The sequence below is a fragment of the Felis catus genome, chromosome A1, assembly GCF_018350175.1.
Source record: "Felis catus isolate Fca126 chromosome A1, F.catus_Fca126_mat1.0, whole genome shotgun sequence".
Taxonomy (NCBI): domain Eukaryota; kingdom Metazoa; phylum Chordata; class Mammalia; order Carnivora; family Felidae; genus Felis; species Felis catus.
The window spans coordinates 168,817,205-168,838,325 of NC_058368.1; the positions used below are offsets into that span (position 1 = coordinate 168,817,205).

The following is a 21,121-nucleotide window of genomic DNA, read 5'->3' on the forward strand; positions in this document are numbered from 1 at the left end:
AAAAATATTTTCATTTTCTGGTATTGACTACCCATTGCATCTTCATTTATACCAATTATTTGATTTGACTAATCCCAGTATGTTTTTACTGGACTATCCTTTAAGAACCAGGCCCAGAGAAAATAACTAAACAGCTAGCCCAATTAATCAGGAAAGATTGTCTTATCAAGTATAACTCAGTAATTGTAATTATAACTTTAAAAAAAGAAGCCCCCTCCTCCCCATATCTTGGGCAAAATTTTTAGATAACTTACTGACAAGGAAAAATCTTTCCCTACTGATATTTGAAGTAAAAAGCTTCATTTCCTTTGTGATGTAATTATGACAGCTCTTGGGATGTTGGATTTTGTTGCTGAAACATTCTACCTTCTATTACTAACAAGCTTGCAAAATTGTATTGGAATTTAATTAAAATCATATTAATAAAAAGATTCCTTCCAATGCTTGCAGAGAAGTCCCTGTAAAACCTGATAGACCCAGACAGGGGATTGGTGGGGGCCTTCCTACATATGTGTAGTTCACATGCACACTCACAGTTCAGCTTACATTTTATATTGTCTAGGAGCTGGGGAACAGCAGCTCTTTATTTCAAAGAAACTAATAAATCCAAACAACTGGTGTATAATCCCTGTGAAATAGTAATATAAATTCTTTCCCATTCACTTCTTTTTTTTAAAGCAAACAAATAAACAAACTTAGATGTTCTTTCAGGATGATTTTTCCCCCCAAAGAGATTCTTTCTTCACATTCAAATCCTTAAATGAATTTCTTGGTGTTAGCTCAGCTTTTGTGCTTCAAATGCCCTTCTGACTTAATGAATACTCCAGGCTCTGCATTTTTCCAGTTCTAAATAAATCAAAATTTGGGAGGATAAGTTGAATAGGATAAGGAATGAGGCACGTGACATCCTTGTTTGCGATGCCTTTCTAATAGGTAGACCTTCTTGAAAGATAATGATAAAAACAAGTTCTTTGCAAAGAGGTGACATTAAATTTCTTGTTTTATTGATTTTTTATGAAAAAAATTTTTTGCCATGGGCAGTGCTTGGAAATATTCTATTACAGTAAAAATGTTGGTGTTTGTTATAGTGAGATACGCTGTGATAAAATTTTGGGAGAGATATTTAATAATTTTGGCGACCTGCTTTAAGAATGATAAACTATTAGTATCAGTATACACGAAGAGTTAATTTTGTGTGGATAATGCATTGGTCTTTAAAGGCACTGTTATCTCATAGTTGTGGCTGGTTCTTTATGTAGTTTGTTCTTTAAATCCGTTTTGGGGAACACGATTAAAATTTTCTTGAAATATTATTTAATCATAATCAGTACTAAAAGAATGAGTCTTGTTTACCTTACAAAAAATTTTCATGTAAGTCATACCATGTATATATTAAAGGAATTAAGTATATCATAAGTGGAAGTAATAGAAACCAAAATGTGAACTCTTCTTTGAAGTCTATTTGGGATTTTTCAGGGTTCTTTTTTTTTAATCATTAGGATGGGTTTTAGATCATATAAAATAGAACTTGTACCAATATCTTTTGGGCCTCTTCAGTGGTACAAAACAATGAAGACTGTCTTCAGAGCTAGTTTTCATTTACCACAAAGATTCACACTTTGTCCCTATATACAGTTCATCATGTCAGCCTGAGAAACGTTATCTATGAGTATTTGCCTTTCATTTATTATTAATTCTAATTTCCAATTTATACAATTGAGGAAATTTATAAATTACTCTCTTATGAGACATTGTGCATATTGTGTTCTAAGAATCCTAAGAGTTAGTGCACATTTTTGTACCTCAGCCATAGAGTACTCTTAACCATCCAGTGCAATTTAGTTCTTTGGATAATAAAAACGTGCCTTTTACTTGTAACTAGAAACTGTTTCCATCTATTACCAATTAGAAAATTTCAAGGAGATATAATTAGTTCTTTAGTTATCTGTTACTCGGTATTAGCATTTGAAACCTCCTAAAATAACAGATAATTTTGCCATGCTCATGGCGTTTCCTGCCATGCTCATGGCTAATATTCCTCCCTTGTTTTTGCCACATGTTTGTAATTTCATGTTAGTGATTTTCAATGATACTGCATCTCCTAAGGCTTTATTGGCCATTGCTCTACAGGGTCAGGACCAGACATGTGGCAGAGGTAATGGTTAAGGAAGTCAGGGGAATGAGAGCAAGAATGGGAAGGTATAACAGCAGGGCAGCATCTAATAAAGCCTTAGATATTGCTTCTAAAATATAGCATATGGGCAGTCTACCGCCCATGTCATTGAGAGTTTTCCCATAAAAATAATTAACTCAACTTTTAATTTAAATGAAAATGAAGTCATTTTGTGACAATTTTCTGATAATACCCCTTTTATCGTAATTATCTGGTTGGTAAATTTTAAATCTATGGATTTACTCTATGATATGATGAATAAGATTATAAATTCCAACACTAAATTCTAATATTGTGCTCCAGGAGATACATATCTTTTTAATTATGAAAAATTCAGATTCATTATGTGACTTTTAGTCAGTTAATTAAAAGGAGGAACATAAGTAAGAAGTATTTATAATTACTATAAATTTTACCAGCAAGAATTCCTATTTTCTCTAATTTGTTTCTTTTTTTTTTTTTTTCAATGTTTGCTCAAGTACTCTGATGCAGTCTCCATAAGTGAGAAGCCCCTGGCAGAACAGGACTGGTACCACGGTGCAATTCCCAGAATAGAAGCACAAGAACTTTTAAAACAACAAGGAGACTTCTTGGTGCGAGAAAGTCATGGGAAACCTGGTGAATATGTCCTTTCTGTATATTCTGATGGACAAAGGAGACACTTTATCATACAATTTGTTGATGTACGTTTCCAATTTAGTTTATATGTATATTTTGACATAGTTCATTGCAGTAAAATTATAATAAGAGGGTGAATAGTTTGTGATAAATGCCTGTAACACTTTATGTTTAGTATTTAGTTTTACTTTGTCTTGAATTTCTTCAATACAGTGTGCCAAAATTCACTAAAATGTTAATCTTGTTAAGGAAATATGTATTTTTAAATATTAGAAATTAAAAATAATTGTTACACATTTAATTTATTTTTGAAGTTTATTAATTCATTTAAAGTTTACTTATTTATTTTGAGAGAAAGAGAGAGAGTGTGAGCAGGGCAAAGGCAGAGAGAGGGAGAGAGAGAATTCCAAGCAGGCTCTGCACTGTCAGCAGGGAGTCTGATGAGGGGCTTGAGCCTATGAACTGCAAGGTCATGACCTGAGGTGAAATTTACAGTTGGATACATAACCGACTGAGCCACCAAGGCGTCCCTCAAACACTTCATTTATTAATTAATTCCTTGTTAATTTTGTATAGTATTCAGACCTCACCTTGATAATAATATTTTCCTACTTTCATGCATCCAACCTACTGTTTCTAGTAGTATGTCATTCCTCGTATCTTGGAAAGCTCTCATAATTTGTATGTGCCTTTAAGTTATGGATGTAGATAAACTTCCGTGTTAAAATCAGTAACCATGTTGGCTTTATTTATAAAATGGTATGTGAATTACAGAAGGAAAGGTCATTGGCTAACTGTAAACTAAAATTTATATGAATGTTTCCATCTATTTACTAAGCTCTAACAGCTACTATTTTAAAAATATGTCATACATTAAACAGGACTGAAATATTTCCCTTATTACCACATAGTTTAAAATGTAGGAATTTAAATTATTATTCTTAGAAACCAAAAGGAAAAGGTCTACTTGCAAATTATCCCTTGTCTTTAATATCACCATTTAGTTTTAAGTGACTAAAATGAATAGCATAATATATTCTAAAAATAACACATTGTTACAGGTTCACATTTGAAGATTTTATTCAGCTTCCTTCTGTCACTGAAATTTTGCAAAGATCTCTGTTACACATGAGAGTGCCTGTATTTCTGTAAATGCCTCAGGTTTTTCACTGCCTAATTTTATTTAGTTAATTCTCACTATATAATGTTGAGCTCTTAAATTAGTTGAAAAAAGAAGTTTTAAGGTGATATAGACTGGGGAGGTTTAAATCCTTTTTCAATTTGTATAGGTAAATCTTTCATGAGCTAAAATTATCTCATTTCATTCTTCATATACCTGTTGCCTGAAAGGGGCCAATAAATGGGGGAATTCATTATGAGGTATTTAGTGATTGCCTATTATAGTCCAATCAAGGAGTTTATAATCCAGTAGTAGATTATAAAAGCTGTATGTAAATGAGGGGACAGGTGTACTAAGAAAGGAAGACATAAAGAAAGATGAGATTTTAGAAAGTAGGAAAAATACCAAAAAGTGGGTAAAGCACTGAACTTAGTATGAAAAGAGTTGGGTTTCTGTCCCAGTTTGTACTCTAGAAACTCTCTGGTTTGGGAAATAATGGGGGTAATAGCTGGTACCAAAATTGTGAGAATCAAGTCAGTAAGTATGTATTTCATAAGGTGTAAGGTACTTTGCAAATATTAGACATTTTTACCATTGTTTGATGACATCACTTGAGAGAAAATAAAATGTGCTTTATATGAAATATCCATGTAATTGGAAAAGTTAATTTAAAAAGTTTCTTTTGGGTTTCCATGAGATTTGTTTGTGAAATTTAAATAGTAATGAATGTGTTGTTTTGGAATTTATATATTAAGGTTTGAGGTATTCACAATCACAAGTAATGCTATTTTTAACAACATTGTCTCTATCAACTGCAGTGTAGGATGGCAATTATTTTGAAGCTTTTATTTATTTATTTTATTTATTTATTTATTTATTTATTTATTTATTTATTTATGGCTTCATATTACAGTTACTTTTTGTTATTTGTTGTTTTTTGTTTTTTGTTTTTTGTTTTTTTGAGAGAGAGAAGGAGAGGATGTAGGGGCAGGAGAGGGGCAGAGAGAGAGAGAGAGAGAGAGAGAGAGAGAGGGAGAAAGAATCCCAAGCAGGCTCCACACCTATTGCTGAGCCCAGTGCAGGGCTCAATCTCATGACCTTGGGATCATGACCTGAGCCAAAATCAAGAGTCGGATGCTTAACCAACTGAGCCAGCCAGGTACCCCCATATTACAGTTACTTTTTTTTAAGTTTATTTATTTATTTTGAGAGAGAAAGAAAGATGGTGGGGGTGGGCAGAGAGAGAGAGAGAGAGAGAGAACTAATGGGAGAGGGGCAGGCTCCACACTCTGTAGTAAGCTCTACTTGGGGCTTGATCTCAGGACCAGAACATCATGACCTGAGCCGAAATCAACAGTCGGAGGCTTAACTGATTGAGCCCCCAGCAGTCCTTGCAGTTACTTTTTAACAGGTTGTGAAACTCGGCTTGCTGTGAACATTATGTGAACACTATGAATGATCAAGATGGACACAGATACTTCTAATTTTTACATTTTTCACTGTTCTAGGAGAGAATATCTATCTTTGGTCTTATTCAAGCAAGAATTGTACTTTCTTTTAATTATTCATTTATTTATTTATTTTTACGTTTTTATTTTATTTTTTTTCAACGTTTATTTATTTTTGGGACAGAGAGAGACAGAGCATGAACGGGGGAGGGGCAGAGAGAGAGGGAGACACAGAATCTGAAGCATGCTCTAGGCTCTGAGCCTCTGAGCACAGAGCCAACGTGGGGCTTGAACTTGAGATCTGTGAGACTCATGACTCAGGACTGTGAGATCATGACTCAGGCGCTTAACCGACTGAGCCACTTTGGCACCCTAAGTTGTAATTTTTATTAGATGCTAAATTTATTAATTTTGTAAATCCAGGTGTATATATATACACACACATACATACAGGATTATCTCAATCTCTGTCATCTTCGTTGTTATTCACTGACCTTTTCCATAGTTACTAGCCTGTTTAGGGTGCTTGATGTAAGAGACTTTGCATCTAAACATCTTTAGTGTTTGTAGCTAAACCCGTTTATTTTGTGTCATAAATGTTGATAGATTTTCACAGAGATTTAAATGGTTTTGTTCCATTTGATAAGAAAATATATACACAAATCTTTGTTTTTGTGTATGATAAAACAAAAATACATGTAGTTAGACAAAATACTCCAGAAAGAATTTCTTATTATTAATAGGAAAGTGCCAATTTATATTTCTCTAATTTATTTATATGACAGTCATTTGTTAGAAACCCATTTTTGTAGAGTACCATGTTATTCAGTGTAAGGACATGAAAGTGAAAAATGTATGGCCTACTTCTTAGTGAACCTAAAACCTAGTAAGTGAGACATTTGTAGAATTCACGAACAGATAAATATTAAAGATGCAGAATTAGGAATGGTTGAACTGAGAAATTTGAATTAATATATGGTGACGAATTTAAAAGAACACAATGATAAATATTTTAAAACAAAAAAATCTCTATGTAATGGCATATCATCATCTTTTTTTTTTCCTTATCTAGTCATTCAGCAAATACTAACATGTAAGTACCAGGGATATGAGTCAATAAAACAAAAATAACCCAAAAGTGGAGGCTGTAATTGCTGTGTGAAATTGGGTATCTGAATGTGTTAAATCACTGGTTTATTCAAAAGGTATTTATTAGATGTCATCATATGCTAAGTTCCAGTTAGATCTGGGAGAGTCAGTCTCAGAACATACCACATAGGTTTACTTTGTTCTTTTACCACAATCTCTAGGCTCTTTGAACTACATGTATTTTTAAATTCATGCTATGAATCTCAAGGAAAACTAAGTAAAAGTGAGTAATCCAAAACTTGTTTGAATGACAGTTGCTTCCAAGTTTGTGCCTTATTGGTATATGCTTATATAATATACTTTGAATCCTTTTAATTGCTCTAATACCATTCAAGGACTCCAGAAAAGGCAAGAAATACCTTAAAGTCAAAATGAAACTATCACAAGATATCATTTTCTGTGTCCCTGGTACACAATTAAAGACTTAGAAGACTTTCTTCTTAACAATTAAAGCCATTCCAAAACCTCATTAATATTGATTTCCAGGAAATAATGATTGAACAAGTACTTTTAAGGCCCTGGGATGTAATGGTGGAGCTTATAGTCTAGGGGGGAGGTTCACAGTCATTTATAAATCACACATGCTATATATAATTATAAAATGTAATAAGAGATGTAAAGTAGATACATGTTGCTATAAAAGGTTTTAATTGGGAAACTTAAGGATGTTAAATTTGAGACAACATCTGAAGAATGAATAAAAACTAACTTGGCTTTTTAGGAAAGCCATACAGACACCTTATTAATACTATTCCCCAAACTCTCTAACAATATTTCCTGTGTACTGGTTTAATGAGTTATTTATATATTTATATATTCCATGAGCTGTTTTTATTTGACAAAGCTAGAACTTATGTTTTATATTTTCATTTTAAGGTATTTTACCAAGAAAAGGAGTATTTTAGTTTTTCTTGTTTTTTGTTTAGCATATTCGTCTCAGCCTCTTTCAGAAATGATCTTCCTTCCTTCCTTCCTTCCTTCCTTCCTTCCTTCCTTCCTTCCTTCCTTCTGCTGGCTTGTTCTGAGTTCTTTTTCAAGAGGTCTATTCAGGCATATTATTTCAAATTATACATTCATTGAAGCCACTTCTCATTTTTTGTGTGCTTATTCTGTTCTATCTGACTTCCTTGTATAACACTCCTCTGCAAGTATGTATAGCAAGAAAATCTGATTCTGTTTTTTTATGTATATTTCATACATATGCATATTTGATTCTTAAGTAGCACAATGATAACTCAGAAACAAATTCTAGATGTAGCAAATGTGTTGTGAAAACATAACAGTTCAGTGTGTATTCCTTGAGATTTTTTGGATATATTTTAATTATATGTATCTATATATTTTTTATTTTACAAAATTTGAGTTATATTTTTTATTCATACTTTTTATTTTCAATGATATATTACATGATATCTAATCATGTAATACAAATGACAATCAACAAAATGATCTTTGTAGAAATTTTCAAAAATTTATTTTCTGCTATTTTTTATTGCTTCTTTTGGAATTTACCTAAGAGATCATTAGTAGCAACATTCGCTCCAAAGAAAAGTGTCTTATTTAAAGATTAGTCTGGAAATGCCTGGGTGGCTCAGTCAAGTGTCCAACTTCGGCTCAGGTCATGGTCACACTGTTTGTGAGTTTGAGCCCCGTGTTGGCTCTGTGCTGATAGCTCAGAGCCTGCTTTGGATTCTGTGTCTCCCTATCTCTTTGCCCTTCTCCCCTTACACTCTGTCTCTCTCTCTCTCTCTTTCTTAAAAATAAATATGAACATTAAAACAATTTTTAGATTTATAGATTAGTCTGGATTCTCTCTGTGATACCATTGGCAAAGCCGTGTAGAAAAACTTAAAAAAGAATCTGTTTATATGTGAACCGAACTTCATGTCATCTGAGCTACAAGAAATTTATACAGATTTATACAATGTCAAATTATAATATTTGGAATTTTGAGAGTATCAAGAAACAAGCCCTCAACAGTTTTTGTGAATGTACTACTCTTGACCTGAGTTTGATGCTTAGCTGAACTTTATAAGCGTGTGTCTTAGCATCATTTCTAGATTCATTACTTTATCTTCATCTTTAGGAAAGTGAGTTAATCGGTTTTGCACAGTTAGGACTCTGAGAACTTCACTGATGTCAACATGATCGCTTTAAAAAGATAATTGCTAGAAATCAGTTTCTTACTTCAGCCCATGAAGTAAGTACTGCTGTTGTATCACTCACTGTATTCACTCACCATGATTACTACATCAGTGGCAGAAAACTGTCTTTAAACTAAAAGCTAGATATGTTCTTAAATGAAAATTCCCATTATTCTATTCAAACATTTCTCTAATTATAAATGTATATTGGAATTTTATATAAGACATTATAACACTAGCGGCTGATTTGAAATTTGATTCTCTGTGAATTTTATCATGTTACTTGCTTTCTATTCAACATTGTACTTCAGTATCTTGGGTTTGCAGGTGTCTGAACTATTCAGTATTGATTTCCAGGTTAAGTTATCTTACTTGTCTCTTTAACTTCAGTTATTTAATATGCGTTATATTTCATTCATTCATACGTGGTTATTGATCTAAGAAATATGTGCCAGGCACTGTTCTAGACCATGGGGATACTGTGATGAGCAAAGCAAATGTAAAAATTTATCACCTCATGAGCTTACATTCTAGAGGAAGAGATAGATGAAGAGCAAGATAAAAGTAAAATATATTTGATGTTAGATGGTGTTAACTTCTGAGGAGAAAAATTCAATAAGGAAAAGGAGATAAGAAATTTAGTTGGGGTGAGAAAATGGATTCTGAATATTGTGTTGGGTGGCCAAAGAAGACCTCACTGAAAGATGACATATGCTGAAAGACTGGAGGAAGTAGGGGGGCCATTACCCATATGTCCATCTGAGAAACTATTTAAGCCACAAATGTAAACTCCCTGAGAAAGGAGTATGTGTAGTGTGTTTTAAAAGAAGAAGGAAATGAGGGGGACTGGAGGGAAGTGGAGGGGACTGGTAGTGGTTAGAAATGAGGTAAGAGAGATGATAGAGGACAGATTGTATAGTGTCTTAAAGACCATGATAAAGATTTTAGCTTTTATTCTGAGGGAGATAAGAATATAAGCAAGGTAATGGAATGATCTGCTGTAACAGGGTCCCCTGCTGCTGTATTAAGAGTAGACTGAAAGAAGACAAAGGGAAAACAGTGGGTATGTTTTTAACTTTATGGACAAATATTGTCAATAAATGTTAACAAATACAATTGTGTACATTTAACATGTGCAACATGATGGTTTGTTACACATACCTTGTAAAATGGTTACCAGGATCAAGACAGTTAACACATCCATGCGCCTCACACAGTTAAATACTTGTGTGTGTGTGGTGAGAATGCTTAACATTTACTCTCAGAGTCTTTCAAGTTATAATACTGTATATTTGGTTGAAATTTTGTGGTTGTTTATATTGTTATTACATGTTTCACTTCTATAACCTTTTGCATTTCTTCATTTCTTAATCAGTTTCATATAACAATGCCTTCCAGGATATTTGATTACTTGCAGATGAGGATGATCCCTGGAGAAAATTTAATTTACACTTTTAAGCATTCATTGAAAATGTTTATTTTCCTATATCTGGATTTGGAATAATTTTTTTTAAACGTTTATTTATTTTTGAGACAGAGAGAGACAGAGCATGAACGGGGGAGGGTCACAGAGAGAGAGGGAGACACAGAATCGGAAACAGGCTCCAGGCTCTGAGCTGTCAGCACAGAGCCCGACGCGGGGCTTGAACTCACAAACCGCGAGATCGTGACCTGAGCCGAAGTCGGACTCTTAACCGACTGAGCCACCCAGGCGCCCCTGGAATAATTTTTATAATCCAAGGATTCTTATTGCTTTGGTGATTTAATATTTGACTGTGTACTATGTGCCATATACTGGGCAAAGTGTTTTGTATATTGATACGTGGTCAAGCCCCATTCTTTGAGGAGATCCAAATATTTGTTTCACCAATGAATGAACTGAGACCCTGAGAGAACTTGCTCAGTGCATTGCATGCCTAATAATATATTAGTGTCTTCAATATGAAATATTCTTAAACATCATTGTCAGTATATCATAGCAGACCTGACTGCTATGTACAAAAATTCTTTAGGCAATTTATTAACAACTGCTCTGAATCGGTTCTAACACGAACTGCCTTGGGTTGAATTTATATTCTATGGTTAGGTGTTACAGTAAGCTAGCTCCTGTTTGTCCCTCACTTGATGAAACAAATATCCATTTAAAGGTTGGATATAAATTCAATTCTGGTAAACTTAATCTTATTTTATACTATGGAAAAAGAGCTTTAATTCCTTAAATCTTTTAACTAGGAAAGTAATCTTCCAGGAATGTACATAATATCCACATTTTGGTAGTTTCTAAAGTTCTTATTTCTTTTTTTTTTTTTTTAATTTTTTTTTTCAACGTTTATTTTTGGGACAGAGAGAGACAGAGCATGAACGGGGGAGGGGCAGAGAGAGAGGGAGACACAGAATCGGAAACAGGCTCCAGGCTCCGAGCCATCAGCCCAGAGCCCGACGCGGGGCTCGAACTCACAGACCGCGAGATCGTGACCTGGCTGAAGTCGGACGCTTAACCGACTGCGCCACCCAGGCGCCCCTAAAGTTCTTATTTCTTAACATAGTTTTCTTAGAGCACATTCATATTGGCATGTGTACATATCACCTGTTTATGTATGGGCAAGCACTTTGTGAACAATCAGAAAGAAGTTTTTATTATATTACGTTGCATTCCATTGCTTCCTGCATTGAAATGTGTGGCCAACAAGATATTTTTTAATGCTAAATTTATTGTTATCAATTCATCCATATGGTTATTGTATGCCTATTTTAAATAGGAAGACAGAGGAAAGGGGTTGTGTCACAGTTTGAGAAAATGTTACCTCTGTGATGTTTTGAAATCACGAAGTGTAAGAGTTGAGCATGCTGATATTTGTTGTTTGTCACTGTGCATTTTATTTCTTTGTTAATGGTGTGTGAATGACTAGGTGCTTTTAGTGAAAGAATAATACACGAATAACCCCAGTAATAGAAATACCAACTACTACTATATTGATAAATAGGAAATATTTATCAATCATCTGAGGTGGTCTTCAGATATTTATTACTATATTGGATATAATATAATATCTTCAAACTTTCAACATTTTTTATTTTGGAAGATTTATCAAATGGGACATATATAAACATAATGTAAATGCATTTCTTGTTCATTAACTCACACATATCTCATGCTTTATTTCTTTTGGTTATCATTTGGCAAAATGCATTCCAGGTCCTTTTAGTTTTTCATTTTCTTCCTTTCTTGTTTTTTCCAAACTGTTTTTTTAACAGTTTGAATTTTGTTTAATCATTATAAAAAGTAAGTTCTCAATGGAAAGGTAAAATTTTTCAGCATGTTGGAGTTTTATTTATATATTTAGTTTTACTTTTACCATCGTATCCATTCAGTGGTGTTAAGTATATTCATATTGTTGTGCAATAATAGTAAATTTTCTTATTGGAACCTAATTTATTGCTAATGTAGTCTTGCTGAAGCAATGTCTTTATATTTATTCTACTTTATTGTTTTTTCTTCAGAATCTGTATCGATTTGAAGGCACTGGTTTTTCAAACATTCCTCAACTAATAGAACATCACTATACAACAAAACAGGTCATCACTAAGAAATCAGGTGTAGTTCTGCTGAACCCTATTCCTAAGGTGAGTGTGTGTATGTATGTATGTGTGTATGTGTATATATATATATAAAGAATGCTTTGGGAGTTAACATTTACCACAACAAATAAAGTTCTTAGATTATTTATAGAAGTTTGGAAACATAAGGACTTTGTGATTACCACTAGTGCTAATATAACTAAGGCAGCTAGTTCCTTGGTTTTATTAGGATGGGTTGCCTTTTTATTCAGTGTTTGCTGGTTTACAAATGGCCTGTTCTTGTTTTTTTTTTTTTTTTCCTTCCCAGTTTTCCTTGAAACACTTGAGGCCTTTCTTTTACTTTGTAAGGTTCAGACTTTAAAAGGTTCAGTTTATGAAATATTCTAAGATGTAAAAATCAAAGAATATGTCCAGCAATTATGAATAAATTAGAATTTTAATTTTGGATGTTAAGTTTACAATATGTTATAAGACACTTGAAATTAAAAAAAAACTATACTATTCAAATACAATAAATTGTAAGTTTCTTATGTGGGGACAAGCAGTGAGGTGAGAGATTGTTCTGGGTAATTTTTAACTGTAAGATCTAACACAGAACGCATTACGTTCATATGCTTTAAGAGATTAATAAGGTTTGGAATGGGTATGAAGAAGGTTTGTGTTTTAAGATAAAATCTGTGGGGCTTGGACCAAAGTGCAGCAATGGAGCTGGGTTGGCTTCTGAGTACTTTTGATGTTTCAGAAATTGACCTGGGGTAGGTAAGAGTCCTTTTCTTTGGAGGCCATCTACTATCAAGAACAGTGTGGCCATAAACAGCTATACAACCTGGTAGGTTAATATCTGCTAATTTGATTTTTATATATCTAGGAATGACTTTTAATATGAAGGAAGTGTTATTTGGAAGAATGCTAATGTATAATTGAGATTCAGAAAAAGAAATTAAAAAAAACTGTTGCTATCCTTTGTTAGACTAGAAGTAATGTCTGTATTTGTTCTCACATTCTGTTACTAAGGGGCTGAGCCTTGACATTGCTTTCACAGAAGATTTTGAAAGTCAATTGCTAAACACTAATTCTGTGGCTAAGACATTGGCCTTCTTGAACAGTTTTCTAGAACTATGTGATTGGTTCATTCTTCATTTATATATTTCTCTTTGCTTTTCCCCCCATTTTAATTTGAGAAAACCTTATAAAAATTCTCTGTTAGTTTAAAACAGGTGTTCATATTTTTCTGTAGTAAAACAGAGATGTTTGTCAGTGTTTCCTCTTCCATCAATGGGTAACTGCTGTTGTTCTGCAGAATTCTAGGGATTCTTTTCTTTAAGATGAGCAATTCCCATGGCTTCATGTACTGTTTACGTATCAGTGACTTCCAAATTTATATTTCTAGCTTACATTTATATCTTTCCCAAAAGACATAAGAGATTTTTCCACTCTTTACCTAAAACTTGATTTTATCACCTTTAACCCCAAAATTTGTTCTTCCTTTTTTATTAAATGGTACAAGTTTTCCTCACTATCCAAGTAGAGTGTTTCTCTGAAATCTTTTGTAAGCAAAAGGCATAAAGCAAAGAAGCAATTACAATTTCATAAAAGTGAAAATTTTCTTCGAATTTCTTTCGGTTAACAAAAACAGGTACTAATTTAAGTCTTTTGTAAAAGCAGAGTGACCTAAAGCAAACTTTTGGATAATAGGGGAAACCTGTACCACCAAATATTTAGCTTCTCAAACCATAAGTCTGGAGTTTGTTTTCGACATCTCCTCTACCATAGCCCTCTCACTAGCACTATAAGTGACAGGAGTTTTGTATACTTAACCTGTACATGTAAAAGTTTGAACTTTAATTCCAGCATGAAATAAATTTCAGTGCAGTTCTAGCCATGTTAGGTCAACAAGATATACAACTGGGTTTTCAGAAATATTGATAGCCCATTTTACAGCCAACCAAATATTTGCATTTTCTACTTGCTTAGCCAGGTCTAAATTGAGAGACCAAAGCCATAAAAGAGACACATAAAAATGCAGATCTGGGTTTTGTAGGAATATATAATTTCAAATAAAGCTATATCCTTCTCTATATAAAAATTTCCATGAAACGAGCCTAGATAAATGGAGTAGATTGTCTGGACTGTTACATGGCCAATTATTCTCTTTCTCTCAAACTCCCAGCACTGGCTGTGGAGCTGATTATCTATCTCATCATTTTATATAGCACTGGCTATGAAAATAACTTCTATAGACTGAAAGCCCTGGAAGATTAAGGAGCTATGTATGATTGTTTTATGAGGTAGAAATTTGAAGTTTATCCAGCTGATTTTTAACCTGATCTAAAGTACTGTACTTGAAATATGCAGTTTGTTATCTGTTTGTTGTAAATATTGTTATGCATTTTATTTAATGAAGCATATTACTCATTTAAAAGAAAACCACAAAAAAGAGTTGTGAAAATTAGACAGTTTTCAATTATGAGTGAATAACAAACTGACATGGATTATATTATGGTGGTATTATCTATTATATATCTTCCTTTGAGAAATTATTTATAGTCTTATAACTTGAATCTATTTCTTGATTTAATTTGTGCAAGAAGTTAATGTCTTTGACCATATAATATGCTATAAAACATCTCATTTCTGTCTTGCCAGTCTTCATTTTTAGCCTACATAAAGAGTGCTATTTTGGTCTCAATCTAATTTCTGTTTATAGCAACTGACTTCTCAGTTCCTATTTCTTTCTTTCTTACCCATGAAAATATATCATCATAATGCCTAACTGGAGGACACCGTGGCCACAGGATTATCTTTCTTATCTTCAGAAGTACAAGAAACTAGACAATCTAGAATTAGAGGAATTATTTAACTTTCTCATGATAATAAAGCTAGTGCCCAAGCCATTTCTCCCTCACCCTCCACTGGCTGATTTCTCCTGTGCTGCTTCCCACAGTTTGTGGAAAAGAATGGAGGATGAAAAGCACTGTTGTAACAGGGGTTATTGATCACCCATCACCATCCTTCTTCTGTTAGCAAGCACATTGGAGATGCACAGAACCTGTTCTTTACTGAGTTCAGTTTCTATTCCAATGTCATTCATCACAGAGGCCTTTTCTGACTACCTTGTGTGAAATAATACCTCACTTCCTTATTATTCCCCTCTTCTGCTTCTTAATATCTCTTTGCTGCAGTTGTATTTACTTGAAATTATTTTATATGATATAGTTTTACTAGTCTGTCTTCCCCAAGTGGAATATAAGTTCCATAAAGGCCAGAATTATATTTAACATTTAGTGCAGCTGTAGCCCCCGTGCTTAGAATAGTGCCTGCTTATAGCAGAGGTTCATTAAATATTTGTTGAAGCATTGAATTCATTGAGCAATTGTTAGACGAGGGGCTTGCTGAGCTTTTCATATGCGTTATCTCATTTAATCCTTACATATTCCTATGAAGTATTATAACTAGCCCCATAGCAGCACTATCAACAATAGCCAAAGTATGGAAAGAGCCCAGTGCCCTTCGATGGATGAATGGATAAAGAAGATGTGGTATATATATACAATAGAGTATTACTCGGCAATCAAGAAGAATGAAGTCTTGCCATTTGCAACTATGTAGATGGAACTAGAGGATATAATGCTAAGTGAAATTAGTCAGAGAGACACAAATATCACATGACTTCACTCATATGAGGACTTTTAAGAGACAAGACAGATGAACATAAGGGAAGGGAAAGAAAAATAGTATAAAAACACAGAGGGGGACAAAACATAAGAGACTCTTAAATATGGAGAACAGAGGGTTGCTGGAGGGGTTGTGGGAGGGGGGATGAGCTAAATGGGTAAGGGGCATTAAGGAATCTACTCCTTAAACCATTGTTGCAGTATATGCTAACTTGGATGTAAATTAATAATAATAATAATAATAATAATAATAAATATCAGTGTTGTTTTTATCCCCATACAATATTATGAATGAGGAGCTGAAGCTTAAAATCATAAATGACTTGCAGAAGATAACAGAACAATTAAGAGGCAGAGCTACGAGCCCATGTTCTTACCTACTATCTGCGTAGACTACAGAGTCTAGACTTTAGAGACTAGAATAAACTGCTTATTTTAAGGAACAAGGGTGTGGGTTTAAGGAAAAGGAAATATCTTTGATTTCATAAATGTTAAATTGAAAAAAAGACTGTAAAATATCAAAAACTATACTACGAGTCTTTATGAAAAGAAAATCAATAAACAGTAATATTGGGTGGCAATGCTGGGATTTGAGGTAAAATATAAGGACTTGATAAAATTTAGTTAAGAAAGATACATAGTTCAACATTAACATTTAAATGGTGACTTGAAGTTTGTCGTGTTAAATTTAATATTTCTTCATATTTAGCTGTTTTTTTAAAGAAATTTCTTTTAGAATGGAAATTAAAGTTCATGAATAAGGGGAGCCTGGGTGGCTCAGTTGATTGAGCCATCCAACTTCGACTCACAGTTTGTGAGTTTGAGCCCCATGTCAGGCCCTGTGCTAACAGCTCGGAGCCTTCAGCCTGCTTTGGATTCTGTGTCTCCCTCTCTCTCTGCCCATCCCTCACTAGTACTCTGTCTCTTTCTCTCAAAAATAAATAAAAACATATAAAAAAAGATAAAGTGCATGTATAAATTCAGGTGAGTTAGGCAATGAGCCTTTAAATTGAACTTTAGACAAATGACTTGCCTGCCAGCTTAAATCAAGTAACTGTGGCATTTTATCAGAATTTAGTGTGGGATGCCAGAACAGTAGAGGCAGAATTTTGCAGAGAGTAAGTCTTCCTTCCTTCCTTCCTTCCTTCCTTCCTTCCTTCCTTCCTTCCTTCCTTCCTTTCTTTCTTTCTTTCCTTCTTTCTTTCTTTTTAGTGTTTATTTTTTTTTAATTTTTTTTTCAACGTTTATTTATTTTTGGGACAGAGAGAGACAGAGCATGAACGGGGGAGGAGCAGAGAGAGAGGGAGACACAGAATCGGAAACAGGCTCCAGGCTCTGAGCCATCAGCCCAGAGCTTGACGCGGGGCTCGAACCCACGGACCGCGAGATCATGACCTGGCTGAAGTCGGACGCTTAACCGACTGCGCCACCCAGGCGCCCCTTTAGTGTTTATTTTTGAGAGAGAGCGAGAGCATGAGCAGGGGATGGGGAGAGAATGGAGAGTGGGGCAGAGGATCTGAAGCAGGCTCTGCACTGACAGCAGTCAGCCTGACTTGGGGCTCGACATGGGGCTTGATGTGAGGCTGAAACTCATAAACCATGAGATATGACATGAACCAAAACCAAGAGTGGGACACTTAACTGACAAGCCACCCAGACACCCAGAGAGTAAGTCTTTCTGTGACAGAGACTAACTTGTGAAGAGACAAGTTTGTGGCAACAGCGTTCATGTTGGACACATGTACACAAACAACAGTTCGTACAAGAGAAAAGCTATACTTTTAATTAGGTCTTCTCTTCATGTTCTTGGTTTCAGATCATTTAAAGACTATTTTACTTTATAGTTAAGTAACATAGCTTGCTTCTTCCAATATTACTGTTTAATAATTTTCCTCTTTTGGAATCTTGAGATACAGTTTTTGATAGGTTGAAGTCTTTTTCAATTTAACATTTTATGAAATTAGAGACTTCTTTTTCCTCAAATCTATATCCATGTTCCTTAATTATGTAATTAAATTATTAAAATAATATAAAAATTTAATAAAGAAATGACTGGAAAATATATGTGACTTAATATTTATTTGTTTAGCAAATATTTAGTTAACACACACTCTGCTGAGCAGTGATCTATACTATGTTGGAGTGCAATAAATGCTATGCAAATGAAGCCCATCAAGCAGATAATGACCTGAGTGTGATGGTGAGGTCAGAGGTTAGGTGACGTGTGTGTGTGTGTGTGTGTGTGTGTGTGTGTGTCTAGGGAACAGCTGGTTTTTTAAATCATTGTGATCCAAGAAGGCCTCCTAATAAATTTGGAAGAGAAAAGTGAACGAAACCAAAGACTTGTCCGTAGGGTTATATGCAGGAGCAATAGTAAAAGCATTTAACAGCGCAGCATGAATACTGGGCCTGTGAGAACAGATGCCAACTCCAAGGCCCTAGAGCCATGCTCGTGTTTCATTGGGTCAGTATCTTTCTTCCATGAGTGTCTGGGGAAAGAGTGTTCCTAGGTATAACTGAGGAGCTGCAGAAGCTAGTGTGGCAGGAACAGTGTAGACAAATGGAGTGATTGCAGGTAAGCGCAGATTTGTATTAATTTAATAACTAATGTATACGATCTTAAAAGGTCAGTTATTTATCACATAATTTAAAAAATTCATTTCATTTAGGTAAAAGCTCTGTATAAAATTTTGTAAGTTTTCATGGTGAGTCTCTTCAAAACAAAATATTTATGTTTAATAGTGTCAATTAATTTCACGGGAATATTTTTGTAGTCATATGGCTATCTAAATAAAGTAAAACCAATGTTCTTCATTTCTAAGAACTTTTTCTCCCAGCCCATTGTTGTTTTTTTTAAATTCTCGTTTTGTTTATTTTTACCCCCACATGCCACCAAGCACTTAATTCCATTTGGACATGGTCTACCTGGAGATAGAGTTAGATCCCATAGGTTAAGGGCTCAATCCTACAAGTCTCCCCACTCCTCTGCTCAACTTCAGATGCCAATCTTAAAACCAGGTTGTCACTATGCTTCTGATATCCTAGTGATGGATTGGAGGTTCCAACAACCTTCTCCTTAGGTTCAATTAACTTGCTAGAGTGCCTCCCAGCACTCAGAAAAACATTCTACTTAATAGATGACCAGTTGGATACAAAAGGACATAACTCAGGAAGAGCCAGATGTCAGAGATGCATAAGGCAAGGTATGTGGGAAGGGCAACGGCACTTTCTTGATGTCTAAAGGCACAACTGTTCCCAAATTTCCACACCTTTACCAACCTGAAAGATCTCCCTACACTGTCTTTTTGGGTTTATATGGAGGCTTCATTACATAGGCATGCTTGATTAAATCATTGACAACTGGAGCTTGAACTCATTATCCAACCTGTCTTCCCTCCTAACCTCCCTCCTGGAGGTTAAGAGGTTGGGACTGAAAACTCCAACCCTCAAATCACAAGGTTGGTTTTCATGGCACTAGCCCTATCTTTAGGTTACCTAGAGCTGTCTAACCATGACTCAGCGTAACAAAGGACACCTTTGTGGCTCTGAGCACTTAGGAATTTCCAAGGGTTTTAGGAGCCTTGTGCCAGAAATTGAGACAAAGACAAAATACAATTTCCTACTATAAATCATAATCACACTCAGTAATATTATTTTAGGAGGCATCTAGCTAGCTCTGCTTTTGCAATTAATCCTCTTATGCTGTCATTTTATATGAGATATTTAGAAAGTACTGTGTGTTTAAAATTTGAAGACAGATAAGTGATTTATTTATTTATTTTTAGCTCTTGAAAATGAGATATCATGTCAAATTAGATTTCCAATTACAGAGACCACAGTTTGGAAAAAAAAAAAGTTCTGATATAGAATGCTCACTGTTAAGATTTCTACTTAATTGCCTCTTTAAGATCAGTTATTAGCTCCACTGAAGAGCACAAAAAATTACAGACTATCCTCCTTAGGATAAATTCATCAAGAATACATAAATCACCCTGTGGACCTCCGAATTGAGCAGAAAGAATCCACTTTTCAATGCCAGTTTTCACCACTCCCAACCATGTGATTTGGGGCAGGTCAACCCCCAAGTCATTTTCTGCCTACAATAATCCTACATGGTTGTTTTAAGTATCATGTAAGAAAATCTGTGTGGCTATGTGTTGGAAACTGTAGAATAGCGTATTCTTTCTTCTTTAAAAACTTTTTCATGTGACAAATAACTCACAACAGAAGGTTTGGAAAAGGTAAAGGTAAAATTTGGAAGATTTTAAATTATGAAGGAAGAAAAAAACGTTGAGTACATAGTCTGGTAATAATATTCTACTTCTGTTATTTTATTAAATTTTTTCAACAACTGTGCATTGAGTATTATTATCCCCATTATTAGATTAGGAAAGTCAAAGATCATAATTTACCCTAAATCACATTTCTTGTAAATTTTTGAGGTGTGTCCTGAAACTGATTCTGTTATATTTATCACCTTTTTACTACAACCTCCACTAGAATAAGTTATAATCTATAGCCTCAGTAACATCAGTAGTTTAACAACATTTTTTTTTTTGCTATAGTCCAATACTCCTGCACCAGAATATAACAGTGAACTTGACAGTTATGGTGTCATCCTTTATGAAAATTAGTCCCGCAGGAACTATATAACATGTTGTGCTAAGGGAAATAGAGGGTAATATTTGAATATTTAGCCTTCATTTAGCATAGTCAGGAAAGTCAAATTAAACTTGAATTTTAGGCTTGATCTATTTAATAAAAGAACCCTGTCATAGTGCATTTAACACATAGACTGACTTCCAGTTTTTTTTTTAATCTCAAACTTTACCAACAGTTATTTTGAGGAAGAGCAATGTTAGGCTTAAAAAAATTAATAGGCCTTGGAGACCACTAATGTTCCTTAAATGACCTCTCAGGGGTATTTCATCCATAAACCTACTTCATACTTTCTTAAATATTATGATTTTTCAGTCTAAGGAGTTAGATCTTAAAGTAATCCTTCCATATATTTCTTACCTTGTAAACATTTTCGGCATGGCATGATAGGAATAACTCATTTGAATTAAAAAAAAATTGTTCCCAATGTTTGTTTATTTTTTTTTTTTGAGAGACAGAGACAGAGAGTATGAGCGGGGGAGGGGCAGAGAGAGAGGGGGACAGAGAATCCAAAGCAGGCTCCAGGCTCTGAGCTGTCAGCACAGACCCTGACGTGG

At 34.3% G+C, this 21,121-nt stretch overlaps 1 protein-coding gene across 6 annotated transcripts in view; it reads left to right on the forward strand.

Annotated features, from left to right (window-relative positions):
* The window catches only part of FER (FER tyrosine kinase), a 442,286-nt gene that overhangs the window by 205,753 nt on the left and 215,412 nt on the right, over positions 1 to 21,121 (forward strand). For 5 of the 6 annotated variants that reach the window (XM_023258902.2, XM_045034531.1, XM_045034529.1 and 2 more), the window contains 2 exons: positions 2,653 to 2,856; positions 12,154 to 12,276. In XM_023258902.2, coding sequence (XP_023114670.2) covers positions 2,653 to 2,856; positions 12,154 to 12,276 — 327 coding nt within the window. The remainder of the gene's footprint in view (positions 1 to 2,652; positions 2,857 to 12,153; positions 12,277 to 21,121) is intronic. The other variant, XR_006583568.1, reaches the window with a different exon arrangement.